Below are 22,605 nucleotides of genomic sequence, written 5' to 3'. Positions count from 1 at the left end.
CCCTGCAGGTATGGAAACCAGAGCTTCTGCACTTTGACTGGCGGGTGGGGTCCGCATGAGCTGCAGTCCAGCCTCTGCGACTGAGCAAGACCCTGTCCCAAAATAAAACACAAGAAGGGCTGGTGTGTAGCTCAGTGATACGGCATTCCCAGGCTTCATGCCCTTACTTCAAAAAAAAAAGTAACTGTCACATATCAAACCTGTTCTGTGTTCTCCAATCTCCAGGTCTCGACTCAGATGTCCCCTCTTCCAGGAAGCCGTCCCTCCGGGGCTTTCCCAGTTGCTTCCTGCCTGTCTGAGTTCAGAGCCTTTGCTTATGACCAGGACCGATACCACAGCACATTCTCAGCTCATTTAATATTTATAGGCAGCTCACTGTGAGCCTGGCGTCCAGCCTAGTTTTACCAAGCCCTGAATAACTGGCCGTGATTGTTTTTATGGCTGTTGGCCACAGTGATCTTAGTTCCTGGTCCTCGGGGATCCTGGAATTCCTGCTTGCGTGCTGGGGAGAGAAGGAAAGTGAGCCCTGGGGTGTGGGAGGGCAGAGGTCAGGCCAAAGTCCCTCCCTGCCCCTGCCTGCCCGCCTGTCCTGGAAAACTGTCTTCAGGGTTTCGGGGACCTGGCCACAGAGCAGGGGCACCAGGAGGCAGCTGGCAGGCTGTGGCCCGAGTGAGTGCCTGTGTTTGTGGAAGGAGCCCGGAGGACAGGTGACCTGGCACCCTGAAGCCAGGGGCCGCCACCATGGGGCCTGCCGACTCAGGGAGCCGCCAGTGGACAGGAATCCTGCTGTCAGGTGAGGCCCTGCTTTTGCCGGAGGGGAGCCGGTGGGTGGAGGGGCTGTGTGTCTATCTGCCAGTCCTGAGAGTGTGCGCGAGTGTGTGTGTGTGTGTGTGTGTGTGTGTGTGTGTGTGTGCGCGCGCTGCGTACATGGAGACGGAGAGAGAAACAGAGAGACAGATGGAAATAAGGAGAGAGAGAGAAAAAAAGAGATAAAAACAGAGGCCAGAGAGAAAGAGACCAAGATCCATATTGAGAGTGAGAGAGACTGATTTAGGTACAGAGAGCCACAGAACGAGAGGGACATACAGGAAGAGCGAGTGGCACACAGAGACAGAAAACATGGAAACAGTGGATACCGTACCAGAGGGAAGACAGGGAGAAGTGGACGGAGAGAGGGAGCCAGCGGACAGACAGCGGGAAGAGACACAGACGTGGAGAGAGCGGAGGGAGACCGAGACAGAGACTCAGAGAAAGCACTGGAGCATGACGGACAGACAGACACACACAAGTGAGGGGCAGGGGGAGGATGTGGCCCACCCCATGCCTCTGGCAAGGCACAGGTATGAAAGTCACGCCGAAAGAACATCTCAGGTGACAGGGAGAAACTAGAATATTTTGATAAGAAAAGCATTTTGCGGGTGAAGAGCCGATTTTGCAGTGGGTCGTGGGAAGAGGCCAGGACACAGCCCAGCCTTGCTGTGTGACTCGGAGGCCAGCTCCTCCCTCTCTGGGCCAGAGCTTCCTGGCCGACTGGAAGGCTGCAAGGACTTGCGGTTCTGGGAAGCAGGGAGTTATCAGCTGGGTCTGTGAGTTTCTCTGCAAGGTTCGCCACCTCCTGATGGGACGAAGGTCAGGACTGTGCGAGAAGGAAACAGGAGGGGAGGGCCAAGGTGAAGGCTTTCCGCAGAGGAAGGCTTCCGATCTCAGGCACGTCTGAGGATGAGGACCGCCATGGATGTTCTCACACAACTTCCTTTGTCCTTATGACCACCGTGTGAGACCGGGACTGTTGTTACTCCTGTTTTACAAAAGGAGAAACCGAGACTCAGAGAGAGAACATCACTTGTCCAGGTAGATGACAAAGCTGTGATTGGAACCCAGACGGTTGCTCTGAGCCGGTGACCTTAACCTCCAATGGCATTGGAGGCAGAGAAAGGCAGACACCATCCCCACCACCATCTAAAGAAACTGAGGCCAGGCGCGGTGGCGCAGGCCTGCGATCCCAGCAGCTCGGGAGGCTGAGGCAGGAGGATCGCGAGTTCAAAGCCAGCCTCAGCAACTCAGCAAGGCCCTAAGCAACTCAGTGAGACCCCGTCTCTAAATAAAAAATAAAAAGGGCTGGGGATGTGGCTCGGTGGGTAAGCACCCCTGGGTTCCATCCCCGATACTCTCCCCCCACCAAAAAAAGAAACTGAGGCTCATGAAGAGCCGCCATGATGGAGCCAGTGAGTGTCGGAGTCCGTATTTGCCCCAGCCATCCTGGGAAGCCGTGCCCTCCATTACAGAATGGTGGGAAAGGGGCCGTGCTCAAGCCCAGCTGGGGTCTTTTGAGGGGTGATGAGGGGCCTGGCAGCAGCCCCTGCTAACCAGGCTGGTGGGGAGGTGAGGGGTGTCAAGGTCAGCTGCGTGTGAGCCCAGCTGCCCACGCCATAGCCTCTGCCAGCCTCCAGACGGAGCAGAAAACTGCTACAAACTTGTCCCTCCCTGTCCCACACCAGGGGCAGGTCCCGAGGGCGAGCCTGAGGAAGTCACAAAGGTGAATTCCTGCCACCAGAGGTGAAAGTGGAAGTTCTTGTTCTCCTGGGGCTGCGCTGTCTGCACCCCATCCCGGGTTCACAGGAGGGGTTATGGGGTTGCGAGTCCTCAGGGCTCGGAGGGCGAGGTGCAAGGTCAGCCTCTGCCCCTCACACACACTGGCTTAGCAAGTGACATCCCCTCTCTGAGCCCCTGTTCTTCTCTATGTGGAACGGGGAAGACCACCGTGCACCTCCAGGAGAGCGAGGCCGGTCGGGGGAGAGCGCGGTGACTATCGGGGAACCCCGTTAGGGCTTGCCAAGGTTTATTACCACCCCTGGCACGAAGACCCCAGGAGGCAGGTGGTATTTTGCCCACATCACAGCTGAGGAAATGGAGATTCAGAGAAGAGAAAAGCAAGCCGCAGGTTACACAGCCAGGGACGGAATGGCCCATCCATGACCTCAGACCTCCCTTTGCTCCTGAAGACGGTAACTGGCCACCCCCAACCCACCTGCCTCCCTGAACGCCTCTTCTCTCCCCCTCCAGCCTCGCTGCTGACTGCATGGTGTCTTCCGGCTGCAGCCCAGATCATCCCCAGAGACAACCCGCTTATCACCATCCAAAGTGAGCAGGAGGTTGTTCTGCGTTGGGAACCCCTGCCCACCCTGGACCCACGGCAGGCTCAGAGGGGTGGGCACAGAGAACGAGGCCCTCATCCCGTCTCTGCCTCCACAGAGATCAACCATCTGGGTGCCACGCCCAAAGTCCCAAGAGGATGAATCTGATTGGCCCAGGCAGGGTCCAGTGACAACTAGTCCAGGCAGCTGTGTTGGGGGCAGGAGCAAAGGGGTGGACTGTGGCCATCCTGGCGGCGGGAGAGGAGTGTTGGCTGAGGGGGGAGGGGGCCCTGGCTGGCGTCCTTGGGATGCGCTTGATTCTCTTTGCTGCTGATGTTGACTGATCCCCTCTCGGGTCCTGGACTCTGCTTTACTTGCACAGCCTTGGAGAGGGGCACACGTCACATGCCCAGAACGAGCAGTAGCTCCAGCATCTGAGCCTAGACAGCCATCCAGGTGTCTTCTGGCCGTTCTGATCCACCCCCGTCTCTCTGGATCCCTCTGTGGCTCCGCCTTGTTCTCCCTCCGTCTGTGTCTCTGCCTCCTCACTTGCTTTGTTCCTCTGCAGATCCACTGGCCAAGCCCACCATCTCAGCCAGCCAGAACACAGTCACAGAACACAGGGAGATGGTGACTTTCTACTGTGGCACCATGGACGTCAATGTCACCATCCACTGGGTCTTCCAGAACCAACCCCTGGTGTTCAATGAGCGCATGCTGCTGTCCGCAGATGGCAAGGTGCTCACCCTCCTCACGGTCCAGCGGGAGGACTCCGGGACTTACCAGTGTGAAGCCTGGGACACCCTTGAGACCCAGAGCAGCGACACCACCTTCCTGGAGGTCAACTGTGAGTCTCCTTTCCTCCCCACAGCCCCTGGTAGACACTCACTTCCTGGGTGCCTCATCCAGTCTCACAATTTTAAATCTCACCCAAATGAGGAATTGTCTTTGAACTTGAACTTAGAACTGTTTGACATTTCTGCTCAGAGGGTTCTAGAAACTTCCAACATAATGGACCTAAACTTGAGTTTCGAAACCTCAGACGTCCGATGCACAGCCTAGGTAGGGCTGAGCCAGGAGCCTTAGCTGGCGTGGCTGAGATGTGCCTTCGGATCCTGCTTTACCTGGGGATAGAGCTGAAGTTACTATCCACCAGGAACCCACGCCTCCTTTGCACCTGAGCAGGGAGGAGGGCATACAGTATTTCCTGACCCCCAAGTCCCCTCGCAAGACAGCTGTTGCTGATGCCATTGTTCCTGTCCTCCCAGATGGTCCCGACTCCATCAAAATCAAGTGGGAGCCAGGTGTAGCCAGCGGGGAAGTGGTGGAGGTGCTAGAGGGCTCCACCGTGAACTTCCAGGTGGAAACGCAGTCTCACCCGGACCCTGACTATACCTGGATTTTCCCCAACAATTACAAGCTGCCTACCACCATGAGAACACTGACCATCGACACTGTGTCCAGGGAACACGAGGGCATGTTCAGGTGCTTGGTGTCCAACAACGCCACTCTCCTGTCCCGCCTCGGTGCTCTGACAGTGCGAGTCCTCGGTGAGTCTCCTTTCCTGGTTCCTCTTTTTGATCCTCTCAAAATCTGAGGCCGTCAGTGTCAGAAGCCATTGGGAAGTCTCATTCGGGGCTCTTGGTCATTCTGCAAGAGAGGGAGATCCCTGGATGAGTCTCAAGTGGCACAGAAGACGTGCTGCGTTCTGGAGAAAGTCAGTGACCGCCATGAGGTTCTCAGGGGGCTGGAATCTGAACCACTGAGCCCCACCAATGCCCTGGAGTTTGAGGAGGACCCAGGAAGTGGGGATCTCCCCTTGTCTGGTGGCTGAGTAGAGCTCCGACCTCAGGGAAGGACCCCACCCCTGGCTGGGCACATCCTCCAGGAGACGCGGCTGGCTCTCTGTGGCTGTCCACAGCTGGGTTCTTTGGAAGTGAGGGGGTTGATGGGTATAAACACTAATATAAGGTTCCTTACACACAGAGCCCCCAATAATAACCACATGCGCATGGCACGCTTACCCATATGACACACACAACTCATACATGACACGTACACACAACGAACAACACGGCAGGCATGCATCACACACACAACACATGTATGTAGAACATGCACAAGATATGCATGTGCAACACAGTCAATGCTCTGCCTAACACAGCACATACACAACACCTACACGCCACACATGCAAACTCACAACCCTCAATGCACTCACACATATTCATAACACTTATGCAACACACAAGATGTACACGCAAAACACAGATGCACACATTTCATGTATGCGTACACAACAAGCAATACCACAGACATACAAAACACTCCCCGTGAAACGTGAGCACACAACACACAGCACACTCGGGATCCACCCAACACCACAGACACTTAAGACATACACCAGAGAAAAGGTACTCCATAGTGCACATCCCACACCCTCAACGTTTCTGTACAATGTACACAAAACATACACACAGGCCAAGCACAGCCAGCACAGCCAGACACAAGCATAAACATGCAACTCGCAATGCACACACATAACTCAGACACAGCACACACGGTTGAACGTGGAAAATGTACACGTGTGTAACACATGCTCACACACAAGGTGTGTCTACCACCCACACACCTCACATCCACAACACGCACAGCAGGCACGAAACACACAAACACAAACACACACACTCATCATATAACACACTCAGCCACACAGACATCCACGTGCAGGCACGCACGCTCGTGCACACACCTGAAGCCCCTGTGGGCCCCATGTGGGCAGGAGGCCAGGGAAGCTCCTTGAATCTGGTCCTGTGTTTCCATGTTTCCAGAAAAACTGACCAAGCCGCAGGTGGAGGCCCCGACCTGGGATCTTGTGGAGAACGTTGGACCAGTGAACCTGACCTGCCAAACCACCCATCGGAGGGTTCAAGTCCAGTGGTTCCTAGGGGATCAGCCCCTCCTGCCCAGTGAGCGTCTGACCCTGTTGGATGACAACCTGACCCTGGTCATCCACAGCCTCCGTCGGGACGACACGGGGCCCTATGAGTGTGAGATCTGGCACTGGGGCAGCCGGGCTCGGAGTGACCCCCTCGGGCTGACCATCAACTGTGAGTGGCCGGGTGGGGATGGCGTCCTCCTCCCTCCAGGTTCTTCTTCCAATCACCACGTGCTTGTCCAGCACCTGCTCCGTGCCAGCTGCAAGCCTGGGCGGGGCCAAGACCACGTGCCTGCTCACGTCCCATGCGGAGGTGGCCGAGGGACAAGAACCCCAGGGGAAGGGATGGCCCGTGAGGTGGGCCCGTGCTTGGTGTGTTGGAGGAGCCGCGGGGAGGCCAGGGTGGCTGGGGAGGGGTGAGCTGGGGCGAGAGCGGAGGAGAGGAGGTGAGGTGACCAGTGAGGACCAGATGGTGCAGGGCCCGTGGGCCACCCTGGGGCCCCAAGAGTCGTGAGCAGAGGAAGGACAGGACCAGTCGGAGTTCACAGGCACCCGTGACCCGTCTATGAGAAGAAAGAGGCAGAAGCAGGAGGGCCCGGAGGTCAGAACCCGAGCTCAGTGCATCCGGGTCCTCGGAGAAGCAGCCCGGACCTGGGGCGGAACGGGATTGCGCAAGCGAGCGTCTGATTTGGGGGAAACGTTCCTGCGAGAAAAACCTGGCGGGGGCTGGGGAAGCCCGGGAAAGCCATTGGATTGAGATGCAAGCAGAGGGCAGAGGGAGAGAGGGTTGGATGGAAGCCCCCGACAGCCTCAGCCTCTCAGGCTAAGGGTCACCCCCCCCCCCCGTGACTCCCAGGAAGGGGTCTGGCTTCTCTCCCCTCCATGGAGATGCTGGCAGGTGCAGCTCGTGGGGGGACTGGGCGTGGATTCCAGGCCCTGCAGCCGAGCCCTGGGTCAGCCACACTGTTCCCATTGGAGGTCTTCAAGGTGCCTTCTCAGGGTGGCCACAACCGTCAGCCAGAGCAGACAGGGCTGGGACAGAGCAGCAGCAGGGGTAACAAGCCGTCAGAGCTTCTTGGGTGGATTCAGAGCATCCAGCTCACGGATCTGCTGCCCTTAGGTGAGAGGTGGAAAGAAAGCCAGTGACTCACGGGTGACAACTCCGGGCTGGTGATGTGGCCACGTGGTAGGGCACTTGCCTGGCAAAGGGAGGGAGGGAGAGGGGCTGTCTCGCTCCAAGTCTTTTTGCTTCAGCTACATAAGGATGGAGGAGCCATGAACTGTATGGAGAAGTTTTGGGGAGAAGAGATTTCTGCAGAGAGACAAAGTTGGGGTCCACTTTTTCTTCTTCTTATCTCTCTCTTTTTTTTTTTTTTTTTTTTTGGAACCAGGGATTGAACCCAGGGGCCTTAACCACCGAGTCACATCCCCAGCCCTCTTTTATATTTTATTTTGAGACAGTGTCTTGCTAAGTTACTCAGGGCCTCCATAACTTGGTGAGGCTGGCCTTGAATTCGCAATCCTCCTGCCTCAGCCTTGCAGGCCACCGAGATTACAGGCATGCACCACTGTGCCCTGCTTTGGGGTCCACTTTTGTACATGTTAAGTGGCAGGGGCATATGCAGGAGTTAAGAACATGTCTTTTCTCTTTCTTCTCTGTCGTTCTCTCCATTTATTCCTACTTTAATTATGAAGCAAATATATTTATTTTGTGTCCCCTGTGCCAGGCAGTTGATAATCATGATCGTCAGTGCCCACAGCCTACTGGGGAATAAAATAATACTGTATGACCAATGCTGCTATGTGGGGAAAGAAGGGAGGATTTGGGGAGTCCAAAGGAAGTCTCAAACTGAGAGACGTGGAAAGGGCCCCTGTGACAGCTGAGGACTCCCATGAGTCTGGAGGGTGAGCAGGGGTCGGCTCGGAAGAGCATTCCAGGCAGACGTGGGTGGGATCTCCAGGGGGATCTTGCTCCGGGGTGAGAGTAGAAAATGTGGACAGGTGAGTGACAGGGTGGCAGAGGTCTAGGAGGTCAGATCATGAATGCCCTCATCAGCCCTGACTGGGGAGATGGACCCCAGGGGAGTCAAGGAGTATTCTGAGCATAGAAGCGACAGCATGGGGTTTGTACACAGGAAGACCCCTCTGGCTGCTGGGTGGAGGTTGGGCCTGGGATGTAGAGGCCAGGAGGGGCTGGGATACGGGTGAGGGACGCTGGGGTTCAGATGGGGAGGAAAGGACAGAGTCAAAAGATGTGGAGGAGGGGCGTGGGCAGCGCTTTCTTCTTCTAGAATATCCCAACCAGACACTGTGCGTCCGTCTTCCCAGGAAGAAGGGAAGTTCATTCTTCCCCTGAATTTAAGCAAGACTTGGCTTCCGGACTCTCTTAGTTTGGGTGGGAATCCAGCCTGCCTCCATTGGTCGCCTTCGTGTGCGTGGCAGGAGAGCACAGTGCCAGCGGTTCTCCTCTGGGGTGACCAAGAAACTCCGCCAAGTGTTTCCATCACCGAGAACCCACAGTGTTTGTGGTGGAGGCTTGGTTCCCAGGGTGTGGCCACAACTTCTGAAGCCCGGTGTCTTGGGAGAGTCCTTGAGAGAATCTTCCTGTGTGAAGGCAGTTTCCATCGCATCTTGTCCTGTGTGACAAGACAAGCTGCTTGTCACACAGCTCAGGAGAAAAAGGGAGTGTTTTCCCCTCTTCTGCTCAGATCCCTTTCCTTCTTTCATCATCATCATCATCATTATTATCATCATCATCATTTTTGTGGTACTAGGGATTGAACCCAGGGGTGCTGTGCCACTGAGCTCTTTATTTTTATTTTGAGAACAGGGTCTTGCTAAGTTGCTGAGGCTGGCCTCAAACTTGGGATCCTCCAGCCTTGGCCTCCCTAGTCGCTGGGATTACAGATGAACTCCCATCTCCACACACACCTACTTCCCACTGTTGATTCCATTCAGCCACAGTTAGAGAGCCATTGTCTCCGGGCAGCGGGCTGGAATTCCCTCAGTCCCAAGAGAAAAGGGGCTGGGGACAGCATAATTTACAGTGTGGGGTGACTTGGCAGTGGGCAGGTGCGTGACATGTGGCTTTGCCTGCAGATGGCCCTGACCGAGTGGACATCACCAGGGGGTTTTCGTCTTCCGCTGTGGTCGGCACCATCCACGAGAGGCTCAACTCCAGCCTGATCCTGCAGTGCCAGGCCGAGTCCAAGCCAGAGGCGGAATATCGCTGGTTCCTTGAGCACTCTGCGGTGGTGTATGTGGGCAAGCAGCTGGTCATCGGGGCTCTGACCCAGGAACACAAGGGTGTCTGCAGCTGCAGGGCCTCGAACTCTCTCACAATGGTGACTCGCTTTGCCTCCGTACTGATCCAAGTAGGTGAGTCTCTCAGGTGCATCTTCCCCTGGGGTCTGTGCGGCCTTTCCCTTGCTGGCTCCAGCCACCTACCCGGTGACAGTGAATGTACTGCACACATAAATTCCCTCGGTGGGTTGGGAGCTTTGAATCCAATCCCTCTGCTTCTTGCTGTGTGCCCTGGCTAACTCTCCAGCCAGTTTTCTTGCCTGCAGGTGGGTTTGTGAGGCCCACCTGTCTGAGGTATCTAGAAAGGAAATGGTGGAGACAGCCGGTGACAGAGGCAAGGAGTGTCAGGGTAGCCGGTGCAAATGTCCAGGAGACACAGCTCCGAGTTCAGGCAAAGGGTTCCCGACAGAGAGAGTCAGTCAGGCTGCCCCTCTGCAAGGCGCAGCAGCCTGCAGGAGAAACTTCTAAACTATATAGTCATGTACAATGGAGTAGTTAAAAAATAGCCTTCAGGTCCTGTGATTGTTATTTGGCATCTTTGTCATGGTTTCTGTGGACTCTGTGGTTTCCGCCAGGGACTCTGGGATGGGCAGGTGCTGATTTTCAAAATGGAGTTACTTTGGCCTAAAGACTTACCAGAGAGATGGTAGAGAAGATCAGGAATCATGTTAATAGCAACTGGATTTGTCAAGAACTGTCTTGAGTCCTTGATAAGGCAGCATAGTATTGCTAGCTACCAGGATTCATATCCTGGCTCCAGTACTTACTAGCTGTGTGATCTTGGGCAACTGACTTAACATTTTTGGGCCTCCGATTTATTATCTGTGAAACAAACAATCATTGTACCTATTCTTGGGGTTGTTGAAGAGTAATTCATATTTATAAAGTCCTTAAGGTTGTCCTTGGTGTGTTGTTTTTGCTAAAGAAAATTATTCTCTATTGAGCCTGTGCCACTCCATATACAGTATCCACAAATACTCGCTAAGTACTCTCTGCCAGCCAGGACGAGGCCAGCCTGTTGGTACCTCCATTGTTCAAAGGGAGTAACTGAGACTTAGAGACTCGACCCTGTTGCTGGGGTTTGATTTTTTTTGTGGGGGGGTGGGTACTAGGGACTGAATCCAGGAGTTCCTACCCACTAAACCACATCCCCAGCCCTTTTTTGTATTTTATTTAGAGACAGGTTCTCCCTGAGTTGCTGAGGGCCTCACTAAGTTGCTGAGGCTGGTTTTGAACTTGCAATCCTCCTGCCTCAGCCTCCTGCACTGCTGGGATTACAGGCCTGCACTACCACTTGGCTTGGCTTGGCTTGTTGCTGACCTTTGAAACCAGGCTGGCCGCCCCCCTGCAGTGTTCTTTGGTTGTCACTAAGCTGAGGACCCCATGCCATTTCCCAAGTGACCTCCTTTAATCTCCAGTGCAACCCTGTGGTGCTGTGAAGACCACTTGCTGTGTGGACAACAGGCTCAGAAGAAGGAGCAGGGAGTTAGCAAGTCCGATTGACGCTCACTCGTGGGAATTTTGAGAGGGATCCCGTACAAAGACTCAGGGCTCCGTAGACAGCAGCACCTTTCACTGTCACTGATCATTACCATCATCATCTTCTCATCGGGCACCTCTGATGTATCAGGCAGCATATTGGAGCTTCTATGCACGATCCACTTAATCCCCTCAAAAAATACATGCAAAAATGTGTCGGGTTAGGAATTAATATCCTTGTTTAAATGAAGAAATGGAGACTCGGAACAAAGCTCAGAACACCTGAGGCATCGCAGGAAGACCCCTTCTGCCCCTCAAAGCAAGCCCCTCCCTCCTAATCCCGGTGGCTGCATTTTACCTTCGGCGATAGGTTTGGGCAGAGACAGGACAGGCTAACAGCAGGCCAGTACTAATGACAGCTGCCATTTATTCATCACCTACTCTGTGCCAGGAATGAACACTGTGGTCTCATCTCTGCAACATCTGTGTCGTGGGTACAACGCCCCCCACCCCAATTTGCAGATGAGGAAATGAGGCTTCAGAGTGAATTAGCTTGTCCAGGGTCACACGACTCCAGAGGGTGATGGGCTCCGAGGGGGAGCCAGGTTACCCGTTGCCAAAGCCTATTTCAAGTCCTGTCCTGTCCTCCCCCGTGCTGGTCCTTGCTTCCTCAATGGGAAGGGTGAAATCACAGCCAATGTATTTCCTGATCTCTTTCCATGGATTCAGACATGTATATGTGTATACGTTAATATATGGGTAAGGTTCAGACATTTTGAACCTTACTTATACTGACCGAGAATACATACATGTTTCATTTTCCCAGCAACCCTATAAAGCAGGCACTACTGTTCTGGTCCCATTTTACAGAAGAGATTATTGAAGCACAGAGAGGTTATGTCGAATACCCAAAATCACACAGCTGCGATTTGAACCCAGGTCACTTGAAAGAAACAGTGCTATGAACTGCTGTCCCCAGTGACTGAAAAACAAGTATTTGTAAAACGTCAGTGAAGATGAAGCCACAAGCTTAGGGATGGGGCTGGGGGAAGGGCTGAGGGTGTGTCCAGCCTGGGTTTGATTTTCTCTCCCTAGATCCGGAGCCATCCTCCCTGTCTGCAGGGGCCATCGCGGGCATTGTTATTGGGGTCCTGGCTGGCGTTGCTCTGGTCTCAGGACTGGGCTATTTCTTCTACACCAGAAAGGCCGGATGGTAATACTGGGAAGGGCCGGGGGCGTGGCCAGCAGGGCCCCCTGGTGGGAGGCTGAGCCGTGTGCAAGGCCCCTGGGGAATTCAGCTGGGGAGGGGGGGGTCATCCTCCGAGAATAGACCGGGGTATGGACGGAGCCCGTGGAGATGGGCAAGGGCGAGCAGTGCGGAGTAATAAGGGCTCTGGGGTTTCAGTCCCTTAGAGAGATCAGGGGACAGCCCCATCCCTGAGGCCACGCCACCAGCCTCTGCGCGGGAGCACCGCACACAGTCCAATTCCTGTAAGTGACCCCGCGGCTGATGCCTGGGGCAGCGTGGGGACTGGGGTGCCCAGAGCGCTGGCCTCTCCTCCCAGCTCTGCCTCCCGGTGACTGGTCGCAGGCAAGTCCTGTCCTCCCCAGCCTCAGTGTCCCCCTCTGGAGTGTGGGTGAGACTGGAGGCAGCCAGGGGAGGGGCTCCTTCTGTTCAGCGGCCTCGACAGGAGGCCAGGCAACAGGAGGTCAGCCCTTTCTCCTTCCTGGGTCTCAGAGACGCTTGTTATCTGGTGTCAAAGCCGAGCAGAGCAAGCTCAGTGCTACTTGCTGAACCCAAATCCAGGCTCGGGATCCACCGGGGCACCGTGCCTCAAGTGCCCTCTACTGGTGACTCCTTTGCGGTCTGTGGATCTGGCTTTCTAACAAGATGAGCCTCAGACCTGACTGCTCAATCCAGCTCCCTTGTACAAAGGGGGACCCCGGACCAGGAGCCATAAAGGGTTGGGACTTAGGATGTCTCTCGTCCTCTGTGTCACTGGGCAGCCTTATCTAACCCAGAACCTGATTTCCAGGACATTCCCTGGTCAAGCTCAGCAGAGATATGAGGGGGAGTCCTGGGGAGGAGGAGGAGGGTCCTGGAACAACAAACAGCCCCTTCCTGTCCCTCTCTTCCTAACTCCAATTCTGGGCTGGGATTCACTTCCTCTAGACAAACGAAGTCCTGTGTATGACAACATACCCGAGCCCAAGGGACAGATCGGAGTTAAAAAGGTGGGTGAGCACCAGAGGGACCCTCCACGAGCCCCTCTGTCCTTTCCCAGCCCAGCAGGGCTGTTCAGTTCTCCCCTGAGGGTGAGGGGCTGCTGTGATCTCTCCAGGACGCCCAGGGCCTGCGTGGGTCTCTCTGCGTCTCCTCCTCTGCCTTCTCTGAGACTCGCAAATCCCTCTCTGGCCTTTTCGTGTCTTCTTGTCTTCTTGCTCTTGAACAGGACAATGGCCAGACTCAGTCCCTCTGGGAATCGGAAGGGATGTAACTACCTTTTTTCCCCCTTTCCTATCCTAGGGGTTGAACCCACGGGTGCTCTACCACTGAGCCACCTCCCCAGCCCTTTTTATTTTTTACTTTGAATCAAGTTCTTGCTAAGCTGCTGAGACTGGCCTTGAACTTTCGATCCTCCCGCCTCAGCCTCCCAAGAGGCTGCGATTGCAAGCGTGTGCTACCACGCCTGGCTGGAATCTAATTACTTTTGAGGCTAAATCTGTGTGTGAGAATTTCCGGGAATTGCCCCATCCCAGGCCCTGTGACCTTTGCTTACAGCTTTATTTTTCCCTAGAAGCTGCCACCAGACCTCCCCGAGCAGTTCTATGAGGTATGTTGGTCCAGGAAAGGCAGCTGAGCATTTTCTGTGCAGCAGGCCTGAGAGGCCCTCTTCTCTAGACCATTCGTGGTGCGCTGCAGGGGCGTGGGTGGGGAGGAGGGGCCCACGGTCTCACAGGGAGCAGGGTCAGACTCCAGGACTGGTTCCTCCTTGGTTCCTTCTCCCTCCAGGGCTTGAGACTGGATCCCAGTGGTGGTGGTGGGTGGGGGACTGGATTCCAGAAGCTGGAGCTAAATGGAGGCCAGGAGTGGAGGTTCCAGAGCCAATGGGAGGAAGGAAAGAGTCCTGGGCCAGCCGCAGGCCTGGTCCCCGCCCTTCTTCCACTTCTGAGTCTGTCAGAACCTGGGTGGACCCTTCCTGTCTCTGGGTCCCTGAGGAACGTGGTTAGCGTGTCCCGGGCAGTCCACCTCTGCTGATGGACTTCTCTGCTCACTTGCAGAAGGAACCGCCTTCATCGACCCCCAGGGACTATTCTCCCAGCCCCAGGAAGCCACCACCCAAATTCGTGATGCACCCGCCGGTCCCGCCCCCACCCAGAGGAGACCTAGAGGGTAGCTATGAGGTATGTCCGCGCCCCTCTTGGGACACTCGGAAAGGCATCACCCATCGACGTTCTTTCCCCTACCCGAGAGTCTGATGGGATGAACTCCCAACAGATTTCCCTCTTTGAGGGTCCTTTCAGTCCTGCTCCACCCCATTCCATCTTGTCCTTTTCTAGACAGTTCCATTCATTCCCTCTCAGGGTGGTCCCTTTCACTCCATCTGTGTCACCATAGAATTTCTGTCCATTCTGTTCATTTCCTTTCTGTCCTCTGACCTTTGCTCTGGGTCTTTCTAGATCCCGTTACCTCCATGTCGTATTCCAGTCCACTCGGCTCCTCCCGCTCCGTCTCGCCCCATCGTCCCGTCTTTTCCACGTCTTTGGATTCCATCCCATTCCGCTGCCTTCCCTCTCCATCTCTTTCCTATTTCATGCCTTCCCATTCCATCCACTCCTCTCTCTGGCATTTTATGTATTTTTAGGTTTTTCTTTCAATTCCATGCCAACCCTTTATGTCTTCCGCATTCCATTATCACCTTCTGACATTTCCAAGTTCTTCAGAGGAGGACCAGATGGGCTCAGGCCGTTGTACGAGTTGTGTCTAGGTTGGTCCATTCTCCAGTCAGCTCTGACCATGTCCAGACTCAAGTCACTGTCCTCATTGGGACCTCGGGGGGCATGCTAGTTCCCTGTTATCAGTAGAACGAAGGCTCTTCCCAGGAACCTCACCCAGGAGTTTTCTGGCAGATCTCCTAGTTATAAGCTGGGAAAATGGGGTGTTAGGTTTCCTGGTCTCTGGAACAGAAGCAGGCATGGGAGAAGGTGTGGGAAGAGCGTTCGCTCTGCCGCTCTGTGCATGCCGCATCCTGGAGGGACGAGGAGAGCCAGCCACAGGAAGGGTGCAGACTGGAGCTTCCAGGTTGAGGACTCCAGCATGAAGGCCCTGGGATGGGTGTGTTAGCCACTGTTGTGTGTCATGAGATGACCATGCACTTGCAGATGAAGGCAAGAAAGACACATTATTATCACAGTGGAGACACGTTGTTATCTCAGTTTCTGTGGGTCCGAGCTCGGTCTCCTGCAAAGCGGTGGTGAAGGCGTTGGCCAAGGCTCAGGTCTCAGCTGAGACTCGACTGGGGAAGGATCTGCTTCCGAGCTCATGTGGCTCTTGGCAGCACCCAGTCCTTTGCAGGCTGGGCCTCAGTTTCCTACTGACTGTTGGCTGAGGCCACCCTCCATCTTCGCCATGCGTCACTTTCCATAGGCAGCTCACAGCATTGCCTCTTGCTTCTGCAAAGCCAAGATGGAAGACGTGATCTTAGGTCAAGAATCACGGGGGCACTGTCATTACGTCCCACCACCTTGGCCTCCCCTCAAGGGGAGGAAATCCACAGGGGCACAAATGCCAAGAGGTAGGCGTTATGGGATGGGCTTAGAACCTGTCTAGCATGGTGGGGAAGTATGTGGGCCATTCCGGAAACACGGAGGTAACAGCGTGACTGCAGTGTAATGAAAAAGACCTTTGGAATTTCCAAGGATGGGAAAGGAGAACTCCAGGCAGCTTGGGCCCCAGACCACAGCCAGGTGGGCCAAAAGTTCACTCCCAGCACGGGGGACCCACTTCTCTCTTTGTTTAACAGACCCTTGTGAATCCAGAGCCCGACACTTACTGCCAAATCAACCCGTCAGTCTAACGGAAGCAGACATCTTTTCTTCAAGAGTCCTAGAGACACCAGCCTCATTCATGCATTCAGTGACACCGAGGACATCGAGTGCACATTGTCACCCAGCCATCCCTGTCACCTTTGTAGACCTTGAGATGCTCTATTCCAATGTGTTGATCAGGCTTCAGAATCTGGCCCTCACCAAATCTCGGGCCATTGACACGTGTTTCTTTGAAAGCCACAGGAACAGCCCTCGAACCTGGAAGTAGAGGGCCAGGGCTTGAGGCTCAGCAGCTGGGGGTACCACGGTTGCCTCCGGAGGCCGAGCGAACACTGTCAGCCCGGGAGAAGGATGAGTCTAAGTCAGCTGGGGACATGAAGGGGACATCTGCAGGGGCTGGGCAAGCAGGGGCTTTCCGAATCATGATAGGGGATCAGGAACAAAGAGCTCTTAGGAAATGGTGGAGTGAAGCCAGGGACTAAGGCTCCCGGGGGAGGGGGAGGTTGTGAGGAGTCCAGGATGATTCTGTTGCCAGAGCAACTGAGTGATTGGCAGGTCACTGGGTGGGGGGCAGTGTGGGGTAGGGAGGGAGATGAAGGATGAGTTTAGATAGGTCGAGAATCAGACAGAGAATCAAGTAGGCAGTGGTTCATGAAGGTCTGGGGAGATCAGGGCTGGAAACACACATCTGTGTGTTGTCAGTAGGATTTTAACTGACGGGGTCCTAAGACCACCTCATACTCAGTGATTTGCTAAAAGGATTCACAGGACCCAGTTTTTATGGCCCTGGTGGCAGCTTTTACAGAAAAGGGAAAGGGAGAGAAATCAGCCAGGGGAAAAGGCACAGAGGACGCTGCACAGCGTCCAAGTGTTGGCGCTCAGTGGAGTCACGTGGGGACCCCCAGCAAGGACGTGCGATGGCAACACATGATAAGGCTTGCCCACCCTGGAGGCTCACCTGAAGCTGGGGGGTAAGTCCCATCAGCCTCTGCGCCTGTGTCACTCTCCAGGCGTCTCCCAGAAGTCACGCTGTCATCGTGCTCTCTTGACAGACGGGTTCGGCCTAGCTCAAGGCCTCAGGCATGCAAAAATCATCTAATCAGGTAGAACGTGGCAAGGGCAGATCTCAGGAGCCAGCCACAGGTTAACGATGGACACGGGCCTTTCTTGGGAATGTGCAGGGTCCGTAGGCCTGCGACATTGCGCCAAATAGGGGGTGATGAAGACAAGGAAGAGTAGCGGCTGGCAGCTGAGTCCGGGGACCATCCAAGGTTTACAGGAGAGACCAGCAAAGGAGACAGTAAAGGACTGGAGAAGAAGATGGGAGGAAAACCAAGAACGTGAAACCTCAGAAATCAAGAAGGGGTTCCCAGAATGGGTTGTTAATCTTTGGAGCTGTAAGGCTATATTAGTGACAATAATATTAATTCATATTAAAAACCTGGTCATTAGATATGATCCAGAAGATCAGTGTCAGGATCTTAATTTTTTATTTAAGTACTAGGGATTGAACCCAGGGGTGCTCTATCATTGAACTACATCCGCAACCCTTTTTGAGACAGAGTCTCGCTAAATTGTGGAGGCTGGGGGCTGGGTGCCGTGGGGCACACCTGTGATCCCAGCAGCTCGGGAGGCTGAAGCAGGAGGATCATGAGTTCAAAGCCAGCCTCAGCAAAAGCAAGGCACTAAGCAACTCAGTGAGACCCTGTATCTAAATAATATACAAAATAGGGCTGCGGATGTGGCTCAGTGGTTGAGTACCCCCTCTCCAAAATAAAATAAATTGTAAAGGCTGGGCTTGAACTTGTGATCCTCCTGCCTCAGCCTCCCCAGTAGCTGGGATCACAGGTGTGCACCACTGCTCCTGGCCAGTGCTACAATCCTAAATGCTGCATTCAACAATGCCAGAGGCACTTCCAACTTGAACCCTGGGAATTTCTCCCTCCCCCAATATCCTGGGGACAGATCACATTTTCCTGCTACCCTCTAGCAACTCTTAACTTTGTCTTCTAGTGTTCTAGCAAATGGGTTCATCCCCTTCTTTCTCTTCCGTGAATGTTGAGCTCTCACCCAAATCTTGGCCCAAACTACCTCAGTATGAAATTTAAGTTTCAGCCAATCTCCAAAGAGGTGATGGAGAAATCTTTGGGGTAGATGGGCATGTGTTTGGAATGGGTTCATGTTCCTTAGTGGTAGCTTTGCCAAAGTTCCTGTAATATTCCGGTTAAGCCAGAATTTTCGGGACTCCTGGAAGTAAACATTATCACTTTGTGAAAGGGAAAAAATAAAGAGACCAAACAAAAGACAAAGTCAGTTGTTTTTTGTTTTTTTTTCCGAGATGCTAGGAATTGAACCCAGGCCTTTGTGCTCTCTCTCCAGCCCCCAAAGCCAGTTTTAAATGAAATGTTACTAATGCTTTATTATGATTATCTTAAATGAAAACATTAGCAAGAAAAACAACTGAAAAGAAAAAAAGGAAAATGACCTAATAAAGCATCCTGTGATGAGTTTGTCCCTTTGAACATGAAGCTTGCTCTGTGAGATATCATATCTTTACCACAAGGCCAGGGACACAGCGTTTCTGTTTGTGTTTTAACTCCATCAGTAGATTTTGACAGTTTCTTCTTACGTTTTGTAGTTATCTTACGACATTTATTGGTAAGCCTTTTTCTTCCGTTATGAATAAAGACAAACCTTTTTGTATCTTGTTTGCAAACTTGGTGTTCTTTATATAGAAGAAATACATCACTGGGTTGGCAGTGGGTAATATATCATAAAAGTTGAGTTTGGACTCTCAAATCAGATTTCCTGAGCTCAAATCCCAGCTCTAGCCTAACAGTACAATCGAGGATAAGTTGCTTAACATCTCTGGGCTTGTTTCGTCTTCTGTAAAATATAAATAACGGTTCTACCTTGTAAGATGAAATGTATTTATATATACGTAGACATGTACACACACGTAACACACCAAGGGCTACATAACTGATTCATATTCGATGGGTTTCTAAACTCTTCTTTTCTTCTACTCTTTTTTTTTTTTTTTTTTTTTTTTCGTGGTGCTGAGGATTGAACCCAGGACCTTGTGCTTACAAGGCAAGCGCTCTACCAACTGAGCTATCTCCACAGCCCTCTTCTTTTTTTCTTCATTTATTTTTTTCAAATATATTTTCCCTTTATTTTATTTGCTTATTTGTATGTGGTGCTGAGAATCGAACCCAGGGCCTCACGCATGCCAGGCAAGCGCTCTACCACTGAGTCACAACCCCGCCCCTTTTATTTTTTATTTGTTCTTTTTAGATATATGTGACAGTAGAGTGTATTTTTACACTATACATACATGGAGTAGAACTTCTCATTCTTTTGGTTGTACAGGATGTGGAGTCACACTGGTCCTGTATTCATATGTGAACTTAGGAATGTGATGTCCGGTTCATTCCACTCTCTTCCCTGTTCCTACTCCCCATCCCTTCCCTTCATCCCCCTTTGTCTAATCCAATGAACTTCTATTCTCTCCCACCCCTGCCACACACACACACTTACTGTGTGTTAGCATCCACATATCAGAGAGAACATTTGGCCTTTGGTTTTTTGGGGATTGGCTTATTTCACTTTGCATGATAGTCTCCAGTTCCATCCATTTACCAGCAAGTGCCATCATTTCATTCTTCTTTAAGGCTGAGTAATATTCCATTGTGTATACGTACCACCTGTTCTTTATCCATTCGTCTGTTGAAGGGCATCTAGGTTGGTTCCATAGCTTAGCTATTGGGAACTGAGCTGCTATGAATATTGATTGGCTGCTTCACTGTAGTGTGCTGATTTTAAGTCCTTGGGTATATGCCAAGGAGGAGTGGAATAACTGGGTCAAATGATTGTTCCATTCCAAGTTTTCTGAGGCACTTACTTCTATAGTGGTTGCATCAATTTGCAGTCCCACCAACAATGTATGCATGAACCCTTTTCCCCCACCAACATCTAAACTCTTCTTGATGTTTCTTTTAGTTAACTCTCTTAGATCTTCTGGTACTGGCATTTGCTAGCAATAGTAATTTTATAGTCTCTGTACCCCATGGTTATAACATATTTATTTTGTATTGAAGTTTTTTTTTTTTTAAATAAATAAGTCTTTTTAGTCATATACTGAATATTGAGAACCAAAATGAAATATCTAAAATTTGCTTCAAAATCCCTGTGGGAGGAGGAGAGTGGAAACCACAGCTGAGGTGGGACATCCATGAAGCAAGAGTGACTTGAAAATTATTTAAGTTGGATGATAGGTTGTGGGGGTTCTCTGTAGTTTTATTTTGAAATCTGCAAGATAAAAAAAGTTAAAAACAAGCGCTATCATTTGGATTAGGTATCCCTGGAAGGTGAAAGGCTTCCTCCCCACGGTGGAAGCAGAGGTGGTGGAGCCTTTAAGAGGTGTCTAGTGGCAGGTGTTTTTTTCGTTTTTGTTTTTGATACTGATAGAGCAACCCAGGGGTGCTCTACCACCAAGCCACGTCCCCAGCCCTTTTTATTTTCTTATTCTGAGACAGGGTCTTAAGAAGTTGCTGATGCTGGCTCCAACGCGCCATTCTTCTGTCTCAGCCTCCAGAGCAATTGGGATGGCAGGCATGAGCCACCGTGTCTCCCTCCTGGGAGAGTTAGTAGGGCATTGGGCGTGTGCTGTCGAAGGGGATGATGGGATCTGGTCCCTTCTGCTCCTGGGCCCTGAGGTGAGCACGCTCCTTGCTGTGGCTCCAGAGCAAAGAAGCCAAAGCCAGTTGATAGGATGAAATCTCCGAAGCCGGGACCCCAAACCACCCTTTTCTCTTTATAAATTGTCTCAGGTTTTTGTTCAAATGCTGTGAAGCCAACACCAAAAGTTACTGACTTCAAGGCAAGAGTCAATGTCACATTTAACTGCCAACATTAGCAACATGCCTGTTGAAAGGAGAACACAATCAACTTTTACTAAAACTGTTTGAAAATAGTGGCCAACACAATCCAACATTAAAGAGAATATCTAGGTAGACATACTGGTCAGGAAAAGATAAAGATAAACTTATTGCCTGCAGAGGGTTGTTCCACTAGAAAAGAACTGGAATTCTATAAGAATTAAAAACATTCCAGTTAGTTAACCGGACACAAAACAAATCTATATATGAATATATGTATGTATATAATAATCAACCACAATAACCAATAAGAAGCTTTGAGTGTAAGAGAATTCACTTCAAATAGCCATAATTTGTTGTTAAATGTCAGAATTTATTTATTTTTATTTTTATGTGCTGAGGATTGAACCCAGGGCCTCACACATGCTAGGCAAGTGTGCTAGAGTGCACTGAGCTACAATCCCGGCCCAAATGTCAGAATTTAAGTAAAGAAAAATAACAGGAATGCTTTGAAAAGCATTTTTAAAAAGCAAGAAAAAAAAAATACCATGTTTTCAAGGGCTGAGGTTGTGGCTCAGTGGTAGAGCACTTGCCTAGCACCTATAAGGCACTGGGTTTGATCCTCAGCACTGCATAAAACAAATAAGTAAAATAAAGGTATTGTGCCCATCTACAACTAAATAAATAAGTTAGTAAATAAATAAAATGCCATGTTTTCTTACAGCAGGGATCCAGTTTTCAGCTTCTTCCCTGGTGGGCTGGAAATGGGCATCATAGTGACCTCACAGGGTAACTAGGCTGGTTAGATGTCACAGGGTGGAACGTAGAGTCAGAAGCCTTTATTCAGTCAACAAATGTTTATTGATCATCTGTTACGTGCCAGGTACCTTTCCTTGTTGTTTTATTGTTGTTGTTTGGTTTTTAGTAGCTGGGCATATAGCTATGATGAAAACAGATCCCCATCTTTTTCCTCATAAAATTGACATTCTAGTGGTGAAGGTGGAGAGACAAAAGACCAAATAGATACCTGAAATGTACAGCGTGTCAGATAGTGAAAAGTTCTCTGGAGGGAAAAATAATAATACAGATGAGTGAGAAGGCAGGGAGCATGCGGGGACTGAAAGGATTGTTTGCAATGCCTCATGAGAAAAAGACTTTCCCTGCAAACCCAGAGTCAGAACCAAGCCGCTCTCTGAGAGAAACAGTCACAAGTGCAAGGGCCCTGTGGTGCAGTCCTCTTAAGCTAATCGCAGATGAGGAAAACGGCTTGGAAAACAGCATGGAGATGAGGGAAGAAGATAAGTGGGGGTGGGGAGCGAAGGAAAGGGGAAACAAATCCTTACGGTCTACAGATGGAGAAAGAACTCAAGTTAAAATACAGTTAAAGGATTTTGATTTTACCAAATACAAAAACATCTCATTCTCGAAAGGCCCTCGACTTCTTGGAGCCCCTCGACTGTAAAATGGGACGTCGTAACTGTCTTCCAGTAGGTCCCCAGGAGGGGTCCCCGCTGACGTCGTCTGCATGGGCGACTCCGCCGGGCGTTTCAGCCGGGTCCACCGGACTCCCCCAAGTCGGCCACTTCCCGCACGTCGCCACCCGGGCTCGGTCTCCGAGTCTCGGTCCTCTCCGCGCCCGGCAAATGTCGCAGTCGGTGCAAACAGTGAGCTCCCGGGCCGCGCTCCCGTTCCGCCAGATCCCACCCGCTGCTGCTGCTGCTGCTGCCGCCGCCGCCGCCGCCGCCGCGGCGGGCCGCCGAGGCTTCTGGGACTTGTAGTTCCAGCTCGCCGAGGGGGTGCACTTCCGGGTTCGGCCAGAAGC

At 52.1% G+C, this 22,605-nt stretch overlaps 1 protein-coding gene across 3 annotated transcripts; it reads left to right on the top strand.

Annotated features, from left to right (window-relative positions):
* The first annotated feature begins 433 nt into the window (after window positions 1-433).
* Ceacam20 (CEA cell adhesion molecule 20) lies at window positions 434-17,500 on the top strand. 3 transcript variants are annotated; one of them, XM_047529138.1, is made up of 12 exons: window positions 435-793; window positions 3,064-3,141; window positions 3,703-3,981; window positions 4,403-4,684; window positions 5,966-6,244; window positions 9,172-9,450; window positions 11,950-12,067; window positions 12,260-12,345; window positions 13,028-13,089; window positions 13,656-13,688; window positions 14,137-14,259; window positions 15,879-17,500. In XM_047529138.1, the coding sequence occupies exons 1-12, from the start codon at window positions 742-744 to the stop codon at window positions 15,930-15,932; spliced, it is 1,725 nt and encodes a 574-aa protein (XP_047385094.1). In that variant the 5' UTR covers window positions 435-741; the 3' UTR covers window positions 15,933-17,500. The 3 variants fall into 3 exon arrangements, with proteins under 3 accessions (XP_047385095.1, XP_047385094.1, XP_047385093.1); XM_047529137.1 differs by having other exon boundaries at window positions 436-793; window positions 13,653-13,688; XM_047529139.1 differs by lacking the exon at window positions 3,064-3,141 and having other exon boundaries at window positions 434-793; window positions 13,653-13,688.
* The last annotated feature ends 5,105 nt before the right edge of the window (window positions 17,501-22,605 follow it).

Source organism: Sciurus carolinensis, chromosome 16 (genome assembly GCF_902686445.1).
Source record: "Sciurus carolinensis chromosome 16, mSciCar1.2, whole genome shotgun sequence".
NCBI lineage: Eukaryota > Metazoa > Chordata > Mammalia > Rodentia > Sciuridae > Sciurus > Sciurus carolinensis.
This window is presented reverse-complemented; position numbering and strand designations above follow the sequence as displayed.